This window comes from Paramormyrops kingsleyae, chromosome 7 (genome assembly GCF_048594095.1).
Source record: "Paramormyrops kingsleyae isolate MSU_618 chromosome 7, PKINGS_0.4, whole genome shotgun sequence".
NCBI lineage: Eukaryota > Metazoa > Chordata > Actinopteri > Osteoglossiformes > Mormyridae > Paramormyrops > Paramormyrops kingsleyae.
Window position 1 is genome coordinate 7077870 of NC_132803.1, and position 26227 is coordinate 7104096.

The 26227-nt window shown below is 43.6% G+C and overlaps 2 protein-coding genes and 1 long non-coding RNA gene across 8 annotated transcripts; 1 reads left to right on the forward strand and 2 right to left on the reverse strand.

Moving 5' to 3' along the window:
- On the reverse strand, positions 1-10652 carry aqp7 (aquaporin 7). Of its 2 annotated transcripts, XM_072714154.1 has the most exons (7): positions 10475-10652; positions 5466-5529; positions 2571-2697; positions 2346-2483; positions 1655-1773; positions 1217-1434; positions 1-1006 (listed from the first exon to the last, which is right to left on the reverse strand). In XM_072714154.1, exons 2-7 carry the CDS (start codon positions 5487-5489, stop codon positions 775-777), a joined length of 858 nt encoding a protein of 285 aa, XP_072570255.1. In that variant the 5' UTR covers positions 5490-5529; positions 10475-10652; the 3' UTR covers positions 1-774. The 2 variants fall into 2 exon arrangements, with proteins under 2 accessions (XP_072570255.1, XP_072570254.1); XM_072714153.1 differs by lacking the exons at positions 5466-5529; positions 10475-10652 and adding an exon at positions 3982-4273.
- On the forward strand, positions 9830-25666 carry LOC111843762 (retinol dehydrogenase 11). Of its 4 annotated transcripts, none has more exons than XM_023811591.2 (7): positions 9830-9900; positions 10247-10440; positions 14893-15110; positions 15459-15548; positions 16078-16266; positions 17020-17129; positions 24448-25666. In XM_023811591.2, exons 2-7 carry the CDS (start codon positions 10316-10318, stop codon positions 24625-24627), a joined length of 912 nt encoding a protein of 303 aa, XP_023667359.1. In that variant the 5' UTR covers positions 9830-9900; positions 10247-10315; the 3' UTR covers positions 24628-25666. The 4 variants fall into 4 exon arrangements, with proteins under 4 accessions (XP_023667359.1, XP_023667360.1, XP_023667357.2 ...); XM_023811592.2 differs by having other exon boundaries at positions 10271-10440; XM_023811589.2 differs by having other exon boundaries at positions 9836-9900; positions 14893-15132.
- On the reverse strand, positions 10950-14600 carry LOC140592075 (uncharacterized). Of its 2 annotated transcripts, XR_011992326.1 has the most exons (4): positions 13771-14600; positions 12226-12887; positions 11653-11753; positions 10950-11234 (listed from the first exon to the last, which is right to left on the reverse strand). It is a non-coding gene; the product is annotated as an uncharacterized lncRNA (long non-coding RNA). The 2 variants fall into 2 exon arrangements; XR_011992325.1 differs by lacking the exon at positions 13771-14600 and having other exon boundaries at positions 10956-11234; positions 12226-13735.
- Positions 25667-26227: the final 561 nt, after the last annotated feature.

Here is a 26227-nt window from a genome sequence, read left to right on the forward strand (position 1 = left end):
TCAGGTTAATGTCAGATAGTTTGACCCCAGCGGAGGGCACACAGTCATGGTTTTGGATAAAAGGGCATTTGTCACACTATCTGAAAAATGCTGAAATTGGTCTCTTCACCTGAAGAACATAGCAAACGTCAACTTTCCATAATGTGTAGGACCAGGTTGATCGCTGTTTGTAGCACCCGGTTGGAAGGGGTGCCCATCTTCAGAAGCTTCTCGAGTGCTGAACATAACAGTCCAAGCATATTCATCTTCTAACCACTCATTCTGTTCAGGGTAATGGGCTATTCTAAGCATCTCTCATAATTAATTTCAAATGGTTCGTGGTCTCTGTTCATATTTGTTCATGTGGTTGTGTTGAGTGTATAAATACTTAGACCTCATTTGAACCTCGTAGAAGCTAGGCCATTGACTCTCTCTACAACCATGTGCTTTTCTCCAGTCACCCTGCCCTTCCATTGTACCTGCTCTTGCACTTTTGCAGATGTGTTGCTAGGTCACCTTAACAGAAAGCAGCTTCTGACTGTTTTCCTAAATCAGGAAGCACGTCTTGTTCATGTGGCTGGAGCTCATTTCTCCGCTTCTGGGCAGCATATGGCAATAGTATTTACAGATGCACAAAGCCTGTTTTTTTTCTTAGCCTCAGCTGGAGGCGAAGCCAAAACCATCATCCATACCCATGCAGGCTGTTTGGCACTAATGGTCCCAGTTGGAATTACAGATGGAATCATCTATAAACACAGACATGTTACTTTACTGCCCCTGCTCCATACTCATACCCTACTCTCCTGTTCCTAGGCACACTTGCCCCAGCATCACAGCATCATCATTGTCCATATGTATAGCCTCCCCTGGGTGACCCCTGTTATCCAGGAACTCTACACCACTTTCTGTACATCTAGGTGCCTCCCGTGGGTGATGCAGCTCCACAAAAAGCTTGTAGACCACGCCTCCCAAAAGCCCTCCCACCAGAGGGGCTGCCACTGGCACCCACCACCAGCCGTTTCCAGCTCTGCGGAGAGAGAGAGGGGTGGGAGGTCAGAGGTAAACAGAAACACAGCATCACATCGCAAGGCAGCAACGAAATAGCATAAAGCTAAAACGGATACATGCAGTCACGGATGAGCGGGACTGATAAGAAGCTGAAAGTCACATGGTATCAAATAACATAAGTCAAATGGCAGACCCAGTTACACGTATGCCGTAAGTAAAAGCTGCATACCTGAACACTTGCTGTCCCCAGGCAGTCATGGCCGTAAAAACACGGGGTGCCAGGTCCCGCGAAGGGTTAATAGCATAGCCACTGTTGCTACCCATGGAAATACCAATGAGTAGCACTAAAAGCCCGACAAGCAGGGGTTCAGTGCCGGGAGCGGGGGCGGAGTTCTGCTGGTCCGATAGGGCCATGAGGCAGAGCAGCAGCATGGCTGTGCCCAGCACCTGCGGTCCAGAGCAGAATAACCATCCTATGAATAGCGCTATAAGGTAACTGTGACACGTGCTGTCTGGCCAGAGAACTCCTTCCTCCTTCAGCTACCACTGGAGCAATATTTTGAGGACGCGTTGGCCCTACAGCCAAGATGTATTCAGTCCCATGAATCACATTGTGAGACTGCCATTGTGTCATGTGATCATGGCATACAGGTACAGCTGCACTTACCTGGTCTAAGAAGCCCACATGGATGGAGATGTATGGCGCAGGATAAGTCGCAAAGATTCCAGCTGTGGCTTTTGGCCCAGACACAGTGAAATTACCGCTGCAGAACTTAAACATTGCATCTGAGAACACAGAAAAAAATAGTTTAGAATTATATGCAAGGCACTTGCCATTTAATTTTGCATTTTGATTGCTTGGCCAATTGCCCAAAGTAATATATGATTATCAATTTGTACAGCTGGATATTTAAATGGAACAATTCAGGTTAAGTATCATTTATGGTCCTTACTCTACAACAGGGATCTCCATACTCTACAACAGGGGTCTCCATACTCTACAACAGGGATCTCCATACTCTACAACAGGGGTCTCTAACTCCAGTCTTGGAGAGCTACTATCCAGTAGGTTTTCTATCCTACCAGGCTTGTGATGTGTGACCTGTTCCTGGTATGTACCTGAGAAGAGGTGTAGCTCATCAGAAGCCAAGTAGGATAGAAATCCGACTGGATAGTACCTCTCTAAGACCAGAGTTGAAGACCCCTGCTCTACAACTTAAAGAAATAACATAACAAAACCCAATTACACATCCTTGTGTAACAAGGTGAATAAAGTTGGAATTTCCAGTCTCAGGATGACTGTGTAAACAAAATGTCCTCTGTTCATGATTAACAGTCTAGCAGAATGATTTACACACCATAGTACAGGGTGAAGACAGTTCCAGCTGCCAGGAAAGAGCCCAGCATTTGTGCTGTTATGTAGAGAGGAAGCATCTTCCAGCCAAGACGGCCAAATGTACACATGGTGAAGGAGACGGCAGTGTTCATGTGGGCACCTGAGGGCAAGGATAAGAAGGATCGGTAGGCATGGGTATCCCCGAAAAGCCAACCTAAAGGCAACAATTCAATTTCCAATATTGTACCTGATACCTGGCCGGCAACGTGCACTCCCATGGTGACACCTAAGCCAAAACCGAGGTTGATGCTCAGGTAATCCCCAAACAGCCCACCACCAGTCACCACCTGGGCCACAGAGCCCAAGCCAAAGACCTGCAATGCAGGAGGGGGCAGAATGAATCAAGTCCAGTTAGCATGTGGAGCCTCACCTGGAAAAACGTGCAAAGATGATGATGAAAGACAGTAAACGTGTTGTCAATAAACACTGGTGCTTTTGTAATTCACATTTTAATACAAAAAGGTTATAATTTGCTCAGTAATTTCAAATAAAATTATTCTTTAAAATTGAATCGATGATTCATCTTTTATTGAAGTTTGGTACACAGCTGTAGTAGACAACTGGGAAATACAAGGAGGATTTTGCTATTTTAATATCAGATTTCTTAAGGTTAGTTAGCATATGATGCATAATAAATGAATAAAGAGCATTTTCATAATGTATTTAAAAATGGCAGTAAAGACTATCACACATAGACATGTTTTAATTAATTAAATTCCACTTTATAAATTATCTGATAAACCTGGAAAACTATGTGTGTCGTAACACAGTCAGTAGCCTGGAAAGGAAACCAGACTGGGGAATTTAAAAAAATGAGCAAGTACTGAATCCATAAAGCAGTGTTTGTGTTTAGAACATAAGAACATAAGAAATTTACAAACAAGAGGAAGCCATTCGGCCCATCAAGCTCGTTTGGGGAGAACTTAACTAATAGCTCAGAGTTGTTAAAATCTTACCTAGCTCTGATTTAAAGGAACCCATGGTTTTAGCTTCCGCTACACTAGCAGGAAGACTATTCCATACTCTAACTACACGCTGTGTAAAGAAGTGCTTCCTCAAATTTGTTTTAAAATGTTCTCCCGCTAATTTCCACTTATGGCCACGAGTTCTAGTATTTAGACTAATATTGAAATAGTCATTTGGCTGAACAGCATCCAGACCCGTTAGAATCTTATAGACCTGAATCATATCCCCCCTTAGTCTCCTTTTGTCAAGGCTAAACAGATTCAGTTCCGCTAACCTCTCCTCATGACAGCTACACTTCTAGCTACACTTCTAGTATTTCACAATGTCCCTGTTGTAATGATTCTTTTTTCAGCTACACATTTGAAACATTATGGTGCGAGTCAGAAAACAGCTGATCATAACTGAGAGGCCATTACAGCAATGTCTGTGACATACGGTTTAAAAAAAGAACTTAGACTTATGGACGTGCCAGCAGTACTACAGACAGCAGCTGATAAACGGCCGATACTTTGCTAAAGCCAACATAAGGAATAAAACTCGGAATATAAAGCGAGTTCAGGCTTCAGCACATAACATTTTAATCCTACGACTATTGTAAAATAGGTCTAATGTACCGTGAGATTTCAACTTACCATCATGACATAAGTACTAAGGGTTTCTGCCAAACCGACTCGGACCAATTTATTCTTCATCTGAAATGTGCGGAGGATCCGAATCCCTGCAGGCTGAACTCCAGTGTCACTTTCTTCTACTGAGTTTAAAGTGCACTTCATTCTCTTCTATTCCTCCTTCTGATACACATTTCATGCTACTCCAAAATGTCTTAGTTACTATGCGTAACTAACCTATAAGCCTGCTTATAATTCCTCACTATAACTGTCTTTGTTTCTGTCTGTCAAACACATTGGTTCTGCTGTCCTTCACACTCTTATTTTATAGCCCTTATCTCCACCCCCTTGTTGCCCCCACCCAGCCCCATGTCTATAACAACTTCATTAGAGGTATCAGAAACATATGGTTATGACAGATTAACGCATTAACCATAAACACACTTTAATTTCAATGAATACCTTAAAAAAAAATCTAATTAATTTATACTGCAGAGAGGGAAGTGGGTAAACCCAGTGTGTGCTGTGTTTTAATAAACAAAAATATTATTCACCCTGCAGTTACTGCAGTACTCTGCAAAAGTCTGAATGATATTTAAATTATCCTCATGTTGGTGTAAAACTATGATATTATATCTGTAATAGTGTGTTAGCTTAGCCATTTCAAAACTTCTCCTAAAGTCAACCTGGTATTTGCAGCAACCCCTGTCTTTTCTGACTCGATCATCACCCCACCTTGTTTGGCCAATCAATACCTCATTGAGTTGTTTAACTAAGTTAATTGACTGAGCTGATGGTGAAATTTAACATGGTTATGGCTGAGGTGCCCCTGAGGAGAATTTGCATATGTTGTAATGTTAAATTGTGTTCTTTTTTCTGAGCTAATATACATTGACTACCCAGATAAATAACCTTAAGCATTTTCTTTGACTGCCTACAGCAGGGGTCACCAACCTTTTTGAAACTGAGAGCTACTTCACGGGTCCTGAGCCATACGAAGGGCTGCCAGTTTGATACACTCTTCTTATATCATGTATAATAAACATGTTTTCAATGCTTTTTTTAGATATTGTCACTTTCAAATCTATATAAATGCAAATGTGATTAAAGAAGAATAGCAACAGGATAAAATTAAATTTTAGACGCTGCTCACTGGTGAGTTGTGCTATTTTTAGAACAGGTCCGCGGGGCGACTCATGTGGTCCTTGGGGGCATCCTGGTGCCCGCGGGCGCCATGTTGGTGACCCCTGGCCTAAAGTCTAATTCATACTTCAGTTTTCCAGGCGCACTTTTGTGCTTTCGGGCTGGGGATGGGCATCCGCGAGGCACATTTGGCTGCAGATGCGGAAGGTCGCAGACGTTGCAGTCATACAGCAGTGATATTCCACCAGACCAGGAGAGGGCTGATGTATTGCAACAAACACAAAAAGATGCAGTGTAGTGAAAGGGGTAAACTTTTGTTCATTTACTAGTCAAGACTTGGGCGGAATTATGCTAATAAGGCATACCAAAGTATTTTGAAATCCATCCATCCATTTTCTGAAAGCACTTGTCCTGTGCAGGATCCAGAACCTGTAGGCACAAGGCAGGGAACAACCCAGGATGGGGCACCAACCCATCACAGGGCACAGTCACACACCTATGGGTAATTTGGTAACTTCAATAAGCATCAGCATGTTTTTGGACTTGGGGGGAGGACAGAATACCCAGAGGAAACCCCACAACAAAACAGGGAGAACATGCAGGGAGCCCAGGTAAAGACTCGAACCCTGCTCCCTGAAGTGTGAGGCAGCAGCGCTAACCACTGCACCACTGTGCTGCTACTGTTTTGAAATCCTTAGGACAAAATTAAGGAGAAACACCCCCACCTACCCACTCAGCAAATTTTAGTGCCAAGATTTCAAAGTGCTGGAAATGTGCTGCTTTTTAAAATACCGTATAATGTCTGGACTGTATTAAAAAATTTGACATAGATAACCTGCAACCCTCCTCATACAGCTGCTCACCATAGCTACTACTACTATTCTTCCTCTACTCTTTCATCGTTGACCAGAGTAGGTACTCACACCTGCTGGCCAAAGAGGGATTAGACATGAAGGATAGGGTTGGACAGATGCTGACCCTGACACACATACACATTGTGGGTACAGGATGAGCCAAAAGTTTAGACACGCCAAGCTGCCTACAATGGAGAGTCATAGAGTCACATCATATGACCTGGCCACCTGACCAAATCACAGTAGGATTTGGAGGATTTTGACCAGATGGTGAAGGTAAAGTGATAAGTCAGTGTTTAGAATATATGTGGCAACTTCAGAACAGCTGGAATAGCATCCCTGGAGGCCACCTCATGGAACTGGCATAGAGGAGAAAGTAGGGTCAGGCAGTCCCTGTAGGAATTGGGTATAAGGGCCTTGTATCATTCTGCTGACCACAGGATTTAAATCAGCAACCTTCTGAGTCTCAATCCACACATCCCCCCCCCCACAACAATTCTTTTTTTGGTCAGTGCATAATTGCATATGTTATTTTATAGTATTGACGTCTTTATAACTATTCTAAGATGTAGAGAATAGTACAAGAAAACCTTTCTATGGGTGGATGTGTCTAAATATTTGACTGGTAGTGTATGTGCCAGGGGAAGACAACAAAGGTGTTGACATATTTTAGGAGATTGACATGTGTCCTCATTAATAATTACACTATTTAATGTGGAATGGGTAGAATAAATGGACTAATCACCATAAAACTAAAAAACTAAATGAGATAGACATGTCCAGCAAAGTGTGGTTCCAGGAATGAATTGTGTCGAACAATGCACACCACCTGATTTTCAGATTATGTGTCTATAGATCTTTATTAATAACTGCAGTGTCATTTCACCACCAGTGCACATGTGAACATCCATCCTTCCATCATCTACCGCTTTTCTGGGCCGGGTCGCGGGGGCAGCAGTTTAAGCAGGGAAACCCAGACTTCCCTCTCCCCGGCCACTTCATCCAGTTCCTCTGGGGGAATTCCGAGGCGTTCCCAGGCCAGCCAGGAGACACAGTCTCTCCAGCGTGTCCACCGCGGTAAACCCCAATGTACAGCCGCCCAGCCAGGGTGAAATAAGTATGCCTACCCCTGCTCGGCGCCTCTCCCAGTGAGCAACTCCAGTGTGGAAGAGGGCCCAACCCCCCTCGAGGAGACTGGTTCCAGAGCCCAAGCCGTGTGTCGAGGTGAGCCCGACTATATCTAGAGCTAGCTTCTGCTGCCGAGGATTGGACCCCCCCTTTGGCTACTACCCAACTCACAGACTCTGCCAAAAGCATGCCGAAAGAAAAAGCGGGGAAACCACGGACAGGACGAGACTCCGGGAATCCTCCTAGGGTCCATGTCGATCTCTGCTGCCTGTCCTGCGGCGTGCCGGGAGGAGCACGGACCTGGCGGTCTTCGCACACAAAGCCTGCATTGCTGCTGCTTTGCCCAGGTCAGCGTTCAAAGTGCCCGCCACTTCTCAGATGTCCAAGATTGCGTCTGAGGCTTGTGACTTCCTGGGCACGTGGTTAGCCTGAAAGGTGCCAGAAAGCCTGATGACGCCATCCCGCGGATCCCCAAGTTCCCTATAAAATGGGAGTCTGTTCCTGTTCCTGTGCCGGCGGTTCCTACTCCGGTCCCCGTAGTTCCCGCTCCGCCCCCTGCGGTTCCTGCTCCGGCTCCCATCCCTGAGGAGGTCCCTAATCCCCTGGACCCTGGTCCTGTGCCCCTGGCTCCCATGGCCCCAGTCCCTGTCCCCGAGGAGGTTCTGGACTATCAGACCACCGCTTCTCCCTCCTTAGTTGGAGTTGGAGGAGGAGCTTGAGTGGGACCCCTCGAGGATTTCCCTGATTGCCCCTCTGAACTCCTCCGGTGGGTCACCCCAGCCATCACCCCAGCGTGTCAAATCCTGGCCAGGACCTCATCACTTGGTGTCCCGAAGAGGGAGAGGACACCTGCGCAGGGGTCGGGTCCCACTCGCCCTGCCCCCTGGCTCTCCTTCGGTCCCCCTAGCTTTGGCTTAGCGGTCACCTGCGGGTCCTCTGGCTCCTGTTTGGCGGTTGCCCGCAACCCCCCCCCTGGCTCCGGCTCGGCGATCGCCTGCGGTACCTTGTTGGTCAGCTGTGGTTCCAGGTGTGGTCTCGACGTCTCATGGGTCGCCTGCGGGCCCCCCAGCTCCGACTTGTCGCTCGCCTGTGCCTTTGCCGGCTGTGGCTGCACCTTTGCCTGCCGTGGCTTCTGTTCCCTCCTCCACCAGTGTCCCCTTCACCTCCCTCCTCGCCTCCTCCTGCAGTCTCTCCACCTTCCTTCTCGCCCCCTTCGACGTCCCCTCCAGCTCTGCCCTCACAGTCGCCGAGGGTCCCTTCGGCTATGGCCTCACGGTTGCTGGCTACCCCTGCGGCTCACACCTTCTGCCTGCCGGGGTTCCCTCTGGCTGCTTAATTCCCCCCGCCCTGGTGTGGTGCCCCCTGGTTTTGTGCCCCCAGTGTTTGCTCCTCGTCCCTTTGTTTTACCTATGTTCACTCCTGGTCCCTTCATTCCTCCGGTTGGTGTTCCTCCTGTGTCTTCCTTTTTGGTGCCCCTGTGTCTGTCTGCATTCCCCGTGGTTTGTCAGTTGTTGCCCTTGTGCCTGTTCTGTGTGTTGGCTTTCCCTGTGCCCTATTAATGATCTTGCTTTTGTTTTCCAGGTGTGGTGTCCCTGGTCTCGTCCCTTCACTACCTTACCGTGCGCGCCTCTTAGTGCGGGGGTGGTTCTGCCACGACCCGATCGTGCCACTCCTCCTGTGTGCCACGCCCTTTTCTTAACCATGTGTGGAATCCCTACATTACCAGCTGTTTCTAGTCTTGTCTAATCAAGTTCCGGTATTTAAGTGCTTCCCTGTTAGTCTTTCCCCAGTCCTGTCATTGAAGTTTCGTGATGTTGCTCCCTGTTTTATCCCATGTGCCTCGCTGTACTCCTCATTAGCTGCCCCCTGCTATGTCACGAAAGTCACATATGGGTTAAATGCAGAGGACACATTTCGTTGTTGCGCACTGCGTGTGCTGTGGTGTGTTGACAATTACCACTGATCACCAAATTCAAATTCTAATTCTAATTCATTAAATCCCGCATTCACCCGATTTCCCGACTCCTGCTCCTGCTTCCCCGGTTCGTACCTTGACGTTCGTGACAGAAGTGAGATCACTAATAAAGGTGCGAAACCAGTTTAACTTCATTCTTCTTTGCAACAGAGGCAGTCTTTCCAGTTTTAGCAATAACATACTGTGACTATCAGGAACCCATCGATCCAGTCAAACGGCAAGTTCTGGCCAATTGCCATACATTTTTTACAATTTTTTAACACTTTTTCCCAAGAAAAGAAATCCTACAGGTTTTAAAGAATAAGTTGTAACGACTTCAGATACTGTCAGAATTACAGCTAAGTCTTCCCCAGACAGCACCACCCCCCAATCTAAGACTCCTTCCACAGTTCCATAGCTCCCAATTAAAGTAATGAGCAAAAACGACATATTTTTAAGTGCCTGGGTTTCTAGGGTTTTCTACTTTAACTATTGACGACGTTTAATTTAAAGTGTAGATTGGTAGGTCCCGTATAAACAAAACAATGCATAGAGACCATCATTATAAATTTGAGCAGAATTGTGAGAATATCACGCGACATACTGTAGTATGTAGTTTTTGGTATTTAATTATAAAGGCTGTGTGTATATATATATATAAGCTTAAGCTTGTTGTCGATTATAAAGGCTGTGTATATATATATATATATATATATATATATATATATATATATATATATATATATATATATATATATATATACTTAAGCTTGTTGTCGATTGCGCTGGGTAGCATGCATGCATCACAAACATCACGCTCTCGATCATCGAAAAAGGCTACATACAACTCCGTTTCCATACTTGGTAAGTTTTGTTCGGAAAGTTAGACACTCCCACGCTGTCTGTGTGTGATAAGCTTAGTTAACCTTGCATTGCCATGAGTTTAATAATCGTGGAGGCTTTTTCTTTGTGTATAAATACGTTTAAAAACTAGATTTTCAAGATTTATATATTTAGCACGTTGGTTTAATATATGTAATGATCCGGCAGTATGCTTTTTTACCTCGCACTTTAGGACCTAGAGGATATTAACTTAATTTGTTCTGAAGTACAACCTTTGCCTTTGACATTCCGCCGTGGAGGTTAATGACACTTTGTCGCTGGTTTTGCTTTTCTCATTTGTATAAATACTATTATTTTCTTCAATAAGCTATTTGAACTGTGCTTTTGGAAGCTATCAAATGGATTGGAACTGGAGTGAGATATTTTCAAGCCCATTATGGGCAGTTTCTACTGTAATACTGGGGCTGGTGGTTCGGGTGCAGCGGAGAGCGCGCTGGGATCCCCGGGACTGTCCTGTGCAGCTCAAAGGCAAGACAGTCATTGTCACAGGATCCAGCACTGGTAAGCTGCTTATTCCAATCGATCGCTTAATTACCTTTGTTTTGGGAAATCTACCCAGCAAACATTTGGACGTTTGATGACCGTTGAAATGACGTCCCTCCGACACGTCCCGTCATGGTTGAAAAATAGTTCCGAAATGAAAGTTGAACGGACGTCTTTGACGTCAACTTGCCGTGTATTCGACGTCTTTTCGGCGTCTTTTCTGGACGTCTAATGCGTCGTCGTCTGGATGTTTTTAAGATGTGTTTCTGCGTTATGTCAGTGTACTTATTAGCCTGAATATAAACGTCCTTATTGTGAAATGCACATCAGAATATAAATGGTTCAAAAAACGTCCAAAATCAGTCGTCAGACCTCAACGTCTATACAACGTTTAATCGACGTTTACATTACAAAACATTTCTTATTTGTATTAAATAAGTAAAAAAATATATTTATATAACATATACATACATATAAATATACAAATAAATATATATAATATATTTAAATATTTGTGTGCATTATATATAAACACATACATACATACATACACACATACAAATATAAAAGTATACAACATTTTTAAACAAAGGCTAAATATATAGTAGAACTGTAAATAGTAACAATTAAACATTAGTTAAACAAGAATGAAAAGAGCAAGAACATGAACACACACATGAATTATTTCTGTCAACGGGCTCATTTCCTATATCCCCCACCCCCAGCTCTTCCTGGAGCATGTTTTAGGTGTTCAGTCATTGCTGCCTCAATCTCGGAGTCTGTTGCATTTGCGCTCCATCTTTTTACTGCATCTGAGGGAATTGAATATAAAAAAAAAAAATTACAAAAGGGCAAAATTGTCTTTATGATCCTACAACGACATTAAAAATACATCTTGGAACAACATTATCAGTTTCATTAATGAAACATTAGAAAAAAGTAATCAACATGCATTACACGACATTTTTCTGTTGAATAATCTTTGGTTAATAAAAGATGTTCTGCATTAAATGTGTGCTAGGTGAATGAAAAAATAGCATGTCCCCTTCCCCTTCAAAACCACTGTGGTTGAGCAAGTTCCATAAGTAGGTGTGTAACTGTGTGAAAGTAAACAGGACATTTCTGTGGTCTTTAAGACAATATTCCTTCAATAGATAAAAGGTACCAATAAAAAATAAATAAATAAAATAAGAAAAAGTACAAAATTTCACGTCATAAGGCCAAAATTACCTTGAATTATATTGAATATGATTGTATCTCTAAATGGCTTCTTTTGCAGTTGGCCACCACCCCTCATGTTGAATTTTGCCATTAAGGCATTCGACATGATTCTGTGAAAGAAATTACTCAGGATTACTTCACCATCAGGAAAATTTACATGTAAGGTCAATATTACAATTATTGTAGTTGTAATATTATCAGCATGTTACTAGCATGCAATGTTAAATCATACACTTTAACAACCACTCATCTGTCAGGTAACAAGTTCCCTGAACTATGTTCTTATCCATATCCACATTTTTTGAGACAACTAATTAGTCATTAATGGCTTACACTGAAATTATGTTTTGATTTTTTGGTTTTCAGTCTCGCAGACTAAGTCAGTAGACATCTAAAACCTTCTGAACTAGAAAATAGGCATGTATGTGAGGAGATATAATGTGTCAAAGATTAAATCTGTAATAATAATAAAAAAAAAATACCCAAAGCTGGGTTTCTTATTTTGGCCAGAATATACATTTACATATACATTTTATTTCTGAATTATGCAGCAATACAAACAATGCAAGGTGAAATACATACCTGTTCATGACTTTATTGACACAGTCCCTGAGAGAAGATCCCCCAACTCTGGACAGTTGCTGAACCTAAATGTGACATCACAATCTGTAATATGATATTAAAGCACAGTTCAACTTTCCCTGGCAGTGTCTCTTTTGAAAAATGTTCAAGAACATAATGCTCAATACCATAATAAATATACTGTCCATTGCATTTATTTTGAACTGGCACTCCTTGTGAAGTTTCAAGAAGAGTTCTAGCGTCTTTGGGAAGTCTATGGCCATGACGTCTGAGCACATCCAGAAGCTCATTTAATGCCTTGTGGGTCTGGTTTGTAGCAGTAGCCCAACTAGCCAAGTCCTTGTGAAGAGATGGTGTTTCAACAATTGAACGTGAAGCCTCATCCAACTGCTCAGACTCAGTTTCATTAGAATCAGTATCATAATTGGATTCTTCTTCATGTCTAATTGACACCACTGCTGTGCTAACAGAAGAACTACAGGCCACCATAGGATGTATTTCGTCGTGTGTTGATCCCTCCGTGAGGGGACTGCCCTCTCCCACCAAGGCTGGCTCCACTGACCCCTCAGAATCAGAGCTGCTATCATATTCCACTAAGGAATCAACCTTTGCCCTTCGTCGTCTCCACTTCCTCTGGTACTCAGAGGACATGTTTAGCAAATCTAAAATTACAAAATTATTTTAAAGTAGTTACTGAAAACATCCATGTTAAAATTCATTTACAGATGCCAGCCCATGTTATTCTTGAGCTCTTCCTACATTTTGCTCAACATTTCACAGTCTCTTTCAGGTAATTTACTTTTTGAAAAATCTCAAAAGGCTACATTGAACAGTAAAACTTACTGAATCATTAAAACATACTGGTATGCTATTATCGACTGAATTTCATAGCTACTACAATATTTACCATTTGCTTGGGTTTTAACAAATTATTTTTTTTTACTTTATTTAAAAGATCTTTCACTAAACATCTCGCTTTAAAGTCAATTTAAGCAGTTACAACAGCACTTCTTGCCCTACCAAACGCACTACTGATTTGCCCTCCCCCACTCCAATCTTATCTGAAATGATATCTTCCAGCTACTGATTGACTGAACACACCTGATCCAGGTAACCAGCAGTGGGTAGGGCAGGGATAATTAGAAAACAAATAGGCCAGGTGTCCTTGAGGACCAGGGTTGGGAACCCCATATCTATTACACCATGTTCCTGCAGTAGCATGAAACTGCTCTGCTCATTTGTAATTATTTTTTAAGGCAGTGAAACAAAATCCAGCAAACTTAATATTTTGGGGACTTGGTCATTTTGCTATCAGTTTTCCACCAAGAAGTTTGCTCAACTGCATAAAATAGCTCAACTTAAGTGTAGAGACCGCATGGGGCTTTATACCTGCGAACTCATGTTAACAGAGTTTGCTTTTAGGAGCAGCCTAACGTTAACACTACTAACTTTTAGCCTGCTAGTTAATTTTAGCCAAACTCAAACTACATTTTAGTTCCTTCGTGTCAAACGTAAAATTTATAAAACAATACAAAATGGACTTACCCAACAGTAGTTTTTTTATATAGATATATTAACTTTCACCCTTCTCTCTCCTTGTCAGTAAATAAGACTCGTGAAAATGCGTTAACTTTTCCTCTCCCTCTCTCAAGATAATCTGGAATATCGCGGTATATCGCGAGATTGCCAACTGTTTCCAAATTCAAATTAAAAAACTTTATGTATCCACATGGGGAAATAAAACGCACGCAGAGTAAAGCGAGTAAACTTTTTTTTTATTTGACAATCCACAACCAATTCGGACTTTAAATGGTAACCAGGTATATACCTGTTCACATGTAAATGCATAAATTTCATAAAAATAATAAAATATTTTTTTAATATTCGAAAACACGGGGCGCATAATGCCAAATGCAGTGGCTTCACAATCACAGAGCACTTTGTGAATAATTTGTCATAAAACAATATGTAAATAAACATTTAAAAATATATGTCCTTTTCCCCCCACAATGAGTCTTGCTTGAATAGACGTGTAAAGGATGTCAGTGGCCGTCTTTTCACAACCTCTTAAAAACTACTCGGGGCACTTACTTTTTATTGCAGTATTAACCAAGGTGTAAGCACAGTCGCATTTGCATGTTTCGTGCTCAATTTCACAGTGGATTTAATAAAGGATCATGATGGACTGTAAATGCACGTGTAAAGGACGTCACATAGTGGACCTTCGCTCACACATGCACTCACTATTAAAATGCACTTAGCTAAAACTCAAAGTGACAGCTATACATGCAACCCCAGACAACTGTAGACATGTACAAATGTATCTGAATGCATTTTTAGGCAATGTTCTGTGTCACATATTTTTACCGATTTATGCCGTCTTACCTCGACTGTTTTTGGCCGGGGACACAACGTCGCCGTCGGACCAATGTTTGCTGGGTATCCATCCACCGCGTATCCTGGTCACGGTTTTGGTACAGTTCGACAAACTTTTTATATTAATCTAATGTAACTTATTAAGAATACTATCCTGTGTATTAATGTTTAATAATTTAAATCCTGATCAAGTAGTACTACAGATTGAATTTATTATGGCAAGAAGTGTTTTTGGAACTGCTTAAACGTTTTTCTGATTTTTTTTTTATCATTATTTCTGTCCTGTTGTAGGGATTGGGAAATTCGTAGCACTGGACTTTGCCCGGCGCGGCGCGCGTGTGATCCTCGCATGTCGCAGCATGGAGCGGGGGACAGCGGCAATGCAGGACATCCGCCGCCTAAGCGGCAACAAGAATGTGCATCTGCGCCTGCTGGACACTGCTTCTCTGCAGTCCGTTCGGCAGTTTGCCGAGGACTTCCTGCGAGAGGAAAAGCAACTGCACATTTTGGTGAACAACGCTGGGGCTTCTGGTACTTTTTTGAGTTCCCTGCGAAATAAAGTGAAGGGTTGAAGGACCCAGGGCTGCTAAAAAAAAATAAAATAGAACTGATTTTAGTCAGATAAGCCTGTGCGCATGAATGTGAGTGTGTTGTGGGGTTATGAAGTATCGCAGCCGCAGTTCTTGGAGGGATACATTCTGTAAAAGGCTGGCAATTGTAAATTGGTTTAGGCTTTAATTTAGCAAAGGCTGTGTATGTTATCCTAAAAGGAAATATTCTTGTAACATTGTAATGTGTGTGTGTGAGAGAGACCACAGTGCACACAGGACCATGCTGACATATTCGTTCATCCACAGGTATGCCTAGGAGGATCACGACAGATGGGCTGGAAGTGACCTTCGCTACAAACCATGTAGGACCCTTCCTGCTCACAAACCTGCTCCTAGGTCAGCAGTTACTTCAGTCATTCCTTCCTGTGTTTTCACTGCCTTTAATACCAAGGCTAAGTACGCCAAGTGTCCAAGGGCGGATTAACGCACAGGGTAGATATGGCTTAAGCCTAGGGGCCCCACGTGTGCCAGCCTGCAAGGGGGCCCCCATTGGCGCGGAGGGGGGTGGGGTTGGGGGGCCCACAGACTACTGTAGCCTAGGGGCCTCTGTACACCTTAATCCGCCCCTGTAAGTGTCATCTGCTAGCATTAGCGTTGCTCGAGTACAAGCACTATCAGGAACCTATCAGAAACAAACGGCACACGCACTGAGCCTGGGCCAGGGAACACGCTCACAACCTCAGAGTTGTGAGATTACAGTGATGTCTCTGGCTTAGTGTTGCATTTATGCAGTCACAAGTGATAGCCCCAAAGCCACCATGTCTATCTATGGCTTAACTTTACATTTATGCAGTCATCATTATCTTTTATTTTTTTAACTCCCCTATCAATTAATTAATTTTCTGTTACTCTTTCTGCTTCAAAGACCTAATGAAGCGTTGTGCTCCTGCGCGCATTGTCAACGTCTCCTCAGTCAACCACTGGAAAGGCCAGGTCCACTTTGCACACTTCCATGGGAACAACTTGACCGGCGGAATGGACAGCAGCTACAACCATACCAAGCTATACAATATTTTATGGACTAAGGAGCTGGCGAGGAGGCTTCAGGACACAGGTACCCACGGCCGAATGAGTGTCTGTGGGCGCCCATAACTGTCAATGGCAATATCTTGACTGTTTGGGGCATCAGTTGGATCTTGTATGTGATTGACGCATGACTCAGGAAGACATACTGTCTACTAGAGTTTCTTTCACAACATAAGTGGACGTTCTACAAATGTTGTGTGGTGTGCAGTTCAGCATGTTAGGGGCTCTGGCCCGGTGTCCAGAAAGTTGAAGGATCTAAAAGATGTTAATTAAAGATAAAATACCACTGAAGTATGTTCCATTGATTTGCAAACATGGCTGCACACAGTTGAAGACTGTATTATGTGTTATGTATAAAAGCTGACGTCTGCATCGACAATGAGGACGAGCAGATACTGATTCCTCTGTTGTGCCAGGGAGCATGAAACCTTCTGAACTGAGTTACATCTGTTGTAGAAATTCCCAGCAAATTATTTGTTGCTTGTTATTCTTTGAAATTCCCAGATAATTATCCAAACTGGTGTGTTCTGGCCGACTTTTATCCAAAATGCCTGTACAGTTTTTTTAGCCTAACCCCAGGCCACGGCCAGAAACTTGTTGTTTCCTATGGAGATAAAAATAAAGAAAAAACATCTGTACATGCATATCTGTAAATGCTGTTTTTTCTCCCAGATTTAGAAGAGGCAAAGGCATCCTGGATGCTTTATATGGCTTGTGTGCTTTAATATGCTGTTGAAAAGTACTTACACTTCCCTGTGTGTTTGTGTCCAATGTGAATTAGGCGTGACGGTGAACTCCTTGCACCCTGGTGTAGTGAAGACGGAAGTGATGAGATACTACCACTGGCTAATCAGGCTCATCTTCAGTATAACAGGAATCTTCTTTTTCAAGGTAACCAAGATAGTGTCGGCTTATTTCTCTAAGACGCGAAAGTCAAAAATATCTGGAAGCCTTAGCCATATTAACTGCTATTGTTACGACCCTGTCTAGGGGTTAGGGTGTAACAGAGGAAGGGAATGGGGAAAGGGGAACGAGGGGAACACAGGGTGTGGTGTACAAGGGAACACACGTGGACAAAGGGGATATTTTTATAGTTTTTTATATTTTATTCACGCAAGACAGACACAGAACAAATGATCCAGGTGCGTAAAACTCAGGAGTGACTATTGCCAAAATAATAAACAAAACCCACTTACCAAACACAACCCCTATCTAGCTTAACTAAGTGCGAAAACCAAATAACAAGTGTTAACCCTTACTCCCTATCCAAAAACAGTCACAAAAACTTCCAAACAAAACCGGCAATCACTCCCTAAGCACCAAACAATCATACAAAACATACACACAGTAAAGCGTCAAAGTGAGAGGGGCGCGCGAAGACGTAAACCAAAAGCAAGCAAAAAGATCGATAACCAGAAAATCAAGCAGACCGGGCGAAAGTACAGAAAGGGCTAGGCAAAGAATCGTTAGTCAAGGAAATCAAAAGTCATACACAAGTAATCAAAACCAAAGAAAGCAAACCACAATAATCAAGAAACGAGCTAAGCTCCCGAAGGGTGTCCTGGACCGGCTCTTATCCTTCTCCGGACGGAAATGACGAAGGCCAAACAGGAACCGAAGGCGGGGTCCGGAGGTGGAGGCGGGCCAGGACAGGTCGAGCGGGCATGGTCGTGGGCGGAGTTCGAACGTGGAGGCGGGGTAAAAACAGCAGCACGTAACACCCCCCCCCCAAAAGTGTGAACCTCGTAGGGTTCACAAACACAAACATAATATACATCACAAATTCCAATTCAAAGTCACCAAGAACGTGAGAGGGCATCCGCCACCAGGTTGCTAGCTCCTTTTTTATGGAGTATTTGCAGATTAAAAGCCTGCACAATCAGAGACCAGCGCATGAGACGTTGGTTATTGTTTCGCATCCGATTCAGGAACAGCAGAGGATTGTGGTCCGTAAATACGACCACCGGCTGAACACTGTCACCTACGTAGACTTCAAACTGTTGTAGGGCAAGCAATAGCGCAAGGGCTTCCTTTTCGATGGTGCTATATGCCAATTGGTGTTTAACAAATTTTTTTGACCAATAGCAAATAGGATGGTCTAGACCTGCATCATCCTCCTGGAGGAGGACGGCGCCGGCACCGGTACCACTGGCATCAACTTCAAGCTTGAACGGTTTACTGAAGTTAGGAGTAGCTAACACAGGAGAACTGGAGAGCAATGATTTTACCGCGTCAAAAGCTGACTGACACTCAGTAGACCAAGTCATGTGGGCGTCCTTACGAAGCAAGTTTGTGAGGGGCAACACAACATCGGAGAAGTTTCGACAAAAGCATCGATAGTAACCTGCCATGCCGAGGAAGCGACGAAGGTCCTTTCTAGTTTTGGGAATAGGGAAGGAAGTTATAGCCTGGACCTTAGCGTCAACAGGCTTCACTGTTCCGCGTCCCACTAGTTTACCAAGGTATGTAACTGTGCCCTGACCAAATTCACATTTCTCTAAGTTTAATACCAAGGAAGCATCCCTGAGTCTCATAAACACCTGCTCTAACGTTGTCAAATGATGCTCCCACGAATCCGAGTATACGACTACGTCGTCTAAGTATGCCTCACAATTTGGTACATCTCCTAGAACCTTAGTCATAAGACGTTGGAACGTAGCCGGGGCATTTCGTAAACCGAATGACATCACGGTGTACTGCAGGAAGGTATCTGGGGTAACGAATGCAGAGATTTCCGAAGCACGAGGGGTTAGGGGAACCTGCCAGTAACCTTTCAGAAGGTCGAGTTTTGTGACAAACTTAGCGGAACCAATACAATCTACACAGTCTTCCATTCGGGGAAGGGGAAAAGCGTCTGGCTTAGTCACAGCATTTACTTTTCGATAATCCGTACAGAAACGGAATGTACCATCAGGTTTTGGAACGAGTAGGCAAGGGGAACTCCACGGGCTAGAACTAGGGATCGCGAAACCCGTTTCTAACAAGTAATCTGTCTCTTTCTGTAACTGCTCCCGCTTCCTAGGACTAACACGATAAGGGTGTTGTTTAATAGGGACATGATCTCCCACGTCAATATCATGCACCAGCACAGGGGTTTGCGAAGGGGTGTCGGAGAATAAGGAGGGGAATCTACGGGCTAAGGTCTGTACATCGGAACTAGCGGCACGGGGTAAATGATCAAGTCTCTCCATCAGATGTTCGAGGGCCTCTGAATTCGGCAAACGGGCGCAGGGCAAACAATTCCGGCCAAGGTGGAGATCATCGATCTCCGGCGAGTAGTCTCGCACCGGCACATGAACGAGGGCAGAGGGGAGCACAACGGGGATGGACGAAGGAACAAAATCTGGACGATCGACATACGATTTCAACATGTTAATATGACACAATCGGGTTTTTCGTTTACGATCTGGGGTTTCAACCACATAGTTCAGAGGACTAAGCTTTTCCTTTACTCTATAGGGACCTGAAAATCGCGCTTGCAACGACGAACCAGGCAGGGGTAAAAGAACTAACACTCGATCTCCCTCCCGGAAAGTACGCTCTCTAGCGTTTATATCGAATCGAGCCTTCATCTCTGTCTGCGATGACCATAGTGAACGCTTGGCCAGTTCCCGGGCCGCACTAAGGCGTTCACGCAACGATTTAGCAAACGTCGATACGTTCTTACTTGGATGGGGCGAATCGGGGGACAACCACTGTTCCTGGAGGACCTTTAACGGTCCGCGCACGGTGTGTCCAAACACGAGCTCAGCTGGGCTGAATCCGGTGGATTCCTGTATGGTATCCCGAATGGCAAACAGGAGTAGGGGGATTCCCTCATCCCAATCCTTTCCTGCCTCTAAACAAAAAGTCCGCAACATTGTTTTAAATGTCTGGTGAAACCGCTCAAGAGCACCTTGGGACTCCGGGTGATAGGCACTGGAGACCCGGTGTCGAATATTCAATTCCTGCAACACCTGGGAAAATAACAGGGACGTAAAATTTGAACCTTGGTCAGACTGGACGTATTTAGGTAACCCGAAGGTGGTACAAAATTTAATTAGAGCTTTTACCACACCTCTGGTACGTAAACTTCGAATCGGTATTGCTTCCGGGTAACGAGTAGCGGCACACATAAGGGTGAAAATGTATTCATATCCAGAACGAGTTCTAGGCAAAGGACCCACACAATCAATAACAACGTGTTCGAAGGGTTCTCCGATAGCGGGGATAGGACGCAAGGGCGCAGGGGGAATTACCTGATTTGGTTTTCCTACCAGTTGACAAATATGACAAGATCGACAGTATTTCTTAACCTCTGAATTTATACCAGGCCAATAGAAATATTTTACTACACGAGCGAGCGTCTTTCTAATACCTAAATGTCCAGAACATGGGTGGTCATGGGCCAAAGTTAGTACTTGGTTTCTATGGGAACACGGAACCACTATCTGAAATAGAATAGCCCAATCCAAAGGAGTCTGAGGGGGTGTCCACTTCCGCATCAACAGACCACGATCAATAAAGTAAGCCACTGAATGGTCTGCTAAGGTCGCTTTCTCTACGGCCGAACCAAAACACTCCGTAAGAGTCGGGTCAGCTCCCTGAGCTGCGATCAAATCCTTTCGCGTACACACATGATCTATAGCTTGAGGTAATTCTGGGTCTTTTACAAGTGGGGGACTAGCACATGGGGACGGAATAGATACCTTTCGTTCAGCTATGAAGGAATCAGCCAGGTCGATGTCTGCTAGTTGTCTAGCTTGAGCACGAGTAAGGACACAAGCGGGAAAAGCACCAGGGAAATCAAATTCTAAATTGTCAGAGCCACTCTCTGGTTCTGACGCTACCTCAGGTAGAGGAACTACCTTACCTCCCGCAATGTCATTCCCCAAAATAAAAGATACACCCGAAACAGGGAGTCGAGGTCGAACAGCAACTTTTACAACACCCGAAAAATCATTAGTCTCTAAGCAAACCTGGTGGAGAGGCACTCTCATGGTTCCTAGTTCAATACCTTGAACTAACACATCAGAACCAGCATAAGACGAGTTATCAAAGGGCAACACAGATTCCAAAATGAAGGACTGAGCAGCACCAGTGTCCCGTAGGATCATAATAGGACACTTAACATCAGAGTTCAACAGAGAAATAAAACCAGGGAATACAAACGGCTGGAAGGAGGGTTCAACAGAGTTAGGTGACATCGGAACATCAGAAACGGGAACACAATCAGTTGCAAGAACCTTTTTCACATTTAGCCGAGCGTTCTTGCGTTGTAACGCAGGACAAACTGAAATAAGGTGACCAATCTCATGACAATAGTAACAAGCACGAGTTTCCGTAGTCGAGGTCGCAGGAGTAGCCTTTTCCGATACTGGTCTAGCATTCAGTTTGCGTGGCAAAGGGGTAGGGGCAAACACAGTACGGTGCGTCAGTACAAACTCATCTGCCAAGGTGGCAGCTTCAACAAGAGTCGTAACTTTCTGTTCGTTTAAGTAAACGACTACACGATCGGGTACACAATTCTTAAACTCCTCTAACAAAAGCAGTTCCTTGAGCTGATCGAAGTTAGTCACACCACTAGCGGTACACCATTTATCAAAGAGGAGTGACTTTTCCCGAGCGAATTCCACGTGGGTTTGCGAGGCGGATTTACAAAGCTTCCTGAAATTCTGCCGATATGCTTCAGGCACTAGTTCGTAAGCTCTCAACACTGTAGCCTTCACAATGTCATAGTCGAGACTTTGCTCTAAACCAAGGGCTGAACAGACCTCTTGAGCCTTCCCCACGAGTTTGCATTGCAGCAGTAAGGACCAAAGATGCCGGGGCCAATTCAAGGTGGTCGCAATGCGTTCGAAGATGGGGAAGTAAGCGTCTACCTCATTTTCCCTAAAAATGGGCACAAGTCCAATGTGACGGCTTACATCAAAGCCAGTAGTTTCCCTTTCAGGGGATCGAGTAGGAACCGGGGGAGATGGAGCATTAGGACGCACACTCTCGTCCAGTGAACCTACACCGGCACGAGCGGTGGAGCGGTCGGCATCAAGGGGCGAGCTTACCTTACGAGGGTGAGGAACAGGCGGTTTTGGACCTGCCCTCGCCCTTTGTATGTTAGCATCCCGTTCTGCCTCCAACTCCAAAGCCCTGATTCGTAAGAGCTGGGCTTGGCAATCCTGCTTCTTAATCTCCAATTCGGTTTCTCGTAGCCGAATTGTGAGGAGAATCTCCTCCTTAGTGGAGCCGGGACCTCCAGGATCCATGCGAGACCTCGGCACCGGGCCTCCTGCTTCCGCCGACGCAGGAGACCGGGGCGGGCAAGGTGCAACACCCGAAAGATCACCAGGCTCGGGTAGAATACCCTGCGTGACTAACTCGTCGTACAGGACCTGCTTAATTTCCTGCTTCGACGCACAGATCGGAATCCTGACGTTGAAAAACCCCGCAATGGCTACTAGGTCAGCTTTCCTGCAAGATTCAAAGTGTTCCTGCGTGGGGTTCAGGGTAAACTCGAGCAGGTCAAAGGTAGCCATACTGCAATCCCAAGTACACCAACTATCCCCACTACAATCAATCCGCCAAGCAAATCCGAAAGTACACAGAAGGACAACACAGAGGAACGAAGATATCCCAGACAGGAATATCCCGGACGAGCCCCCAATTCTGTTACGACCCTGTCTAGGGGTTAGGGTGTAACAGAGGAAGGGAATGGGGAAAGGGGAACGAGGGGAACACAGGGTGTGGTGTACAAGGGAACACACGTGGACAAAGGGGATATTTTTATAGTTTTTTATATTTTATTCACGCAAGACAGACACAGAACAAATGATCCAGGTGCGTAAAACTCAGGAGTGACTATTGCCAAAATAATAAACAAAACCCACTTACCAAACACAACCCCTATCTAGCTTAACTAAGTGCGAAAACCAAATAACAAGTGTTAACCCTTACTCCCTATCCAAAAACAGTCACAAAAACTTCCAAACAAAACCGGCAATCACTCCCTAAGCACCAAACAATCATACAAAACATACACACAGTAAAGCGTCAAAGTGAGAGGGGCGCGCGAAGACGTAAACCAAAAGCAAGCAAAAAGATCGATAACCAGAAAATCAAGCAGACCGGGCGAAAGTACAGAAAGGGCTAGGCAAAGAATCGTTAGTCAAGGAAATCAAAAGTCATACACAAGTAATCAAAACCAAAGAAAGCAAACCACAATAATCAAGAAACGAGCTAAGCTCCCGAAGGGTGTCCTGGACCGGCTCTTATCCTTCTCCGGACGGAAATGACGAAGGCCAAACAGGAACCGAAGGCGGGGTCCGGAGGTGGAGGCGGGCCAGGACAGGTCGAGCGGGCATGGTCGTGGGCGGAGTTCGAACGTGGAGGCGGGGTAAAAACAGCAGCACGTAACACTATATATTTTCAAGTTATTCTTTTTATCTGTTACCGTTAAAAGCAACACCTAGAACAGTTCTTCTAAAAAAATTTCCATAATTATAATAAATAAGTTATTTAATCTGATGAGAGAGAATGAGTTATATGCTTAGATTATATGCAAAGTAATTTATTACTCATAAAGCATTCAGGAAATGGAGGACAAGACTGATAACATTATTATTTCACTGTGTATTGGACTGAAAGACCAGTAAATGGTCTGTTTAAATAGATTTTGAATTCTGAATGTTTAGCATTAGTTTCAGCTTGATCCTGAAGAATTAACCTGCTTTTATATGACACACTTTACACAGCACAAAATAAGCATTATTTTTATTGGTTGTACTATTTAGGTTGACTTTTGAGCAGGCTGATCAGTAAAGAGTAGTAATTTATCCTATTGGATGTAAAGGGAATAGACTTTCCTTTTATACGGTTTTACAATAGGAACCTATTTTAAGAAAAAATTGTGGTTAATCTGTTAAGGGACTGGTGTTAGTAATATTATCATGGATCTAGTCATTAAAATCCAGCCCTCACAATAGATTTAAATTGCTTCTGTACTCAAACACATTTCTGGATGTTTTACTCAGTGTGTGTGTGGTCAAATGTTGTTTTGAATTAGAATAATGTGTAGGTCAGCAAGTTAAGACACCATGCTAAACGGTTGCTGTCTTACATCCTGTGAGTAAGGCCCTTAACCACAAATTCCTGAAGGGACTTTCGTTTCATTTCTGTAATGTAATAGAAAGCTAGTAAGTTTGAATCTGACGGTGTTGTGGTCTGTCGTCCTCAGTCTGCGGAGGAGGGTGCAGTCAGCACCATCTACTGCGCCGTGGCTGAGGAGACCGATGGCATCACCGGGAAGTACTTTGACAGCGACTGTTCACTTGTTCTTCCCTCCCCTTTGGCCCGGGATCCAGCTCTGGCAGAGAAATCGTTTGAGTTTTGTGAGAGACTGACCGCGAAGCTTTGAACATCCAGAGTAAATAAGCCGACATGAGTGTTTTTCTTTTCATTTAATTGCAATTAAGTTTTACCAGGACAATGCATCAAGGACTAAATATCTTGCTATAATTCTTACGCTGTGTGTCAAATACAGTGAGCACAGCTAACCAAATAACCATTAATCCGCTAATTCCAACGTAAACCGCTTAACCTTCTTTAATTTTGTCGCAGCTTTACTAATTTCTTCCATTTACGAACAGAGAATACGTAAGTTGCAATTGTGCAAATGTTTTTAGTGAAACACTTAATATTTTTTATGCAAAATATCTTATTTTCAGCGAATACAATCCATACTGTTTAAGCTACTACATGATATGTATTTTAAGATGCATAAGTTAAATAAAGCGATTGCTTTGTCGTCTTACACTTGCAAAAAGTCTCTTAAAGGTAGTGGAAAAGTTTTCATATATTTCTAAAGACAAGCATTTACTACAGTAGCAATCAAAATTATACAACTAAAAATTAGTGATATTTTATAATCATAAAGTAACAAAGTTACTGCTTACCGAAATTCACAGTTATCCATTAATTGAAGCAGTTTATTTTTACTGCATTTCCTCAGTGGAAACTCTCTCGCATCACAAAAAAAAGGTCGAAGCTCCTCAATCGGTGTAAACAGAACCCAGATGTGATCTTAATTATTGTCATATGAGTAGCCCTATTCACAAATGGGAGGGTGATCTGGACTGCTTCGAGACTCTTCTGGTTATTCTCCTCACAGAGCCCTAAAACATATTTAGTTTATATATTTGAACAGTAAACCATTCAAAGTTTCCACTGATTAAATATTTGTTTTTTATGGCTTTAAGGATAATTGTTATCAGGACAGATTACTAACAGAAAAGTATTACAACATATGATCCTCTGTGCAAAGTAAGTAATTTTCCAGCATATAAATGATTATCTATTATAAATAATCAGAAGATTTTTCAAAGCATAAAGTGTTTCATTAATACTCATATTCCTGCATAAATTAATACAAAAATAAAGATTCTTTTATTGGCTAATGTGCTGTGCAAAATTATTTAATTTGACATTACTACTTGTAAGCATTACACTGAGCAGGGTCATGCAATTGCATTTAATATAATCACAATCATAAGGATCACAGTCAGCCATTTGCCTTTTGTTCACGTGAGAATGTGAATCACATTGGCAAGATAATTCTTAATTGTTTTTGTGGAGCATTTTGACTACTTTTGATCAAGAAATGCTGTAGGATCACACATGCACATATGACAGAGCTTAAATTCCAGGTGGCCTGAGACAAGGCCTACCCTGGTACTAGAGGTACTCGCTGGCCTAGGCGCGAAAGGGGGGTTAGTGACCCCCCACACACAAACACACTTAAACATACACACACACAGATAACAAGGGAGGCCAACATTTCAACTTTTATAGCCCAAAGATTTAGGGACCTATGGACAGCAGAGTGGACCTCAAGGACAGGGGTCCCTCGACTTGGTACGCAAACCCCTCCCCAGACATCCTGCCTTACATACCACTCACCCAACAGACCAACACCCTAAAGAAAGTTTCTTCTAAGTCGGCTTTTGTATACCCTGTAT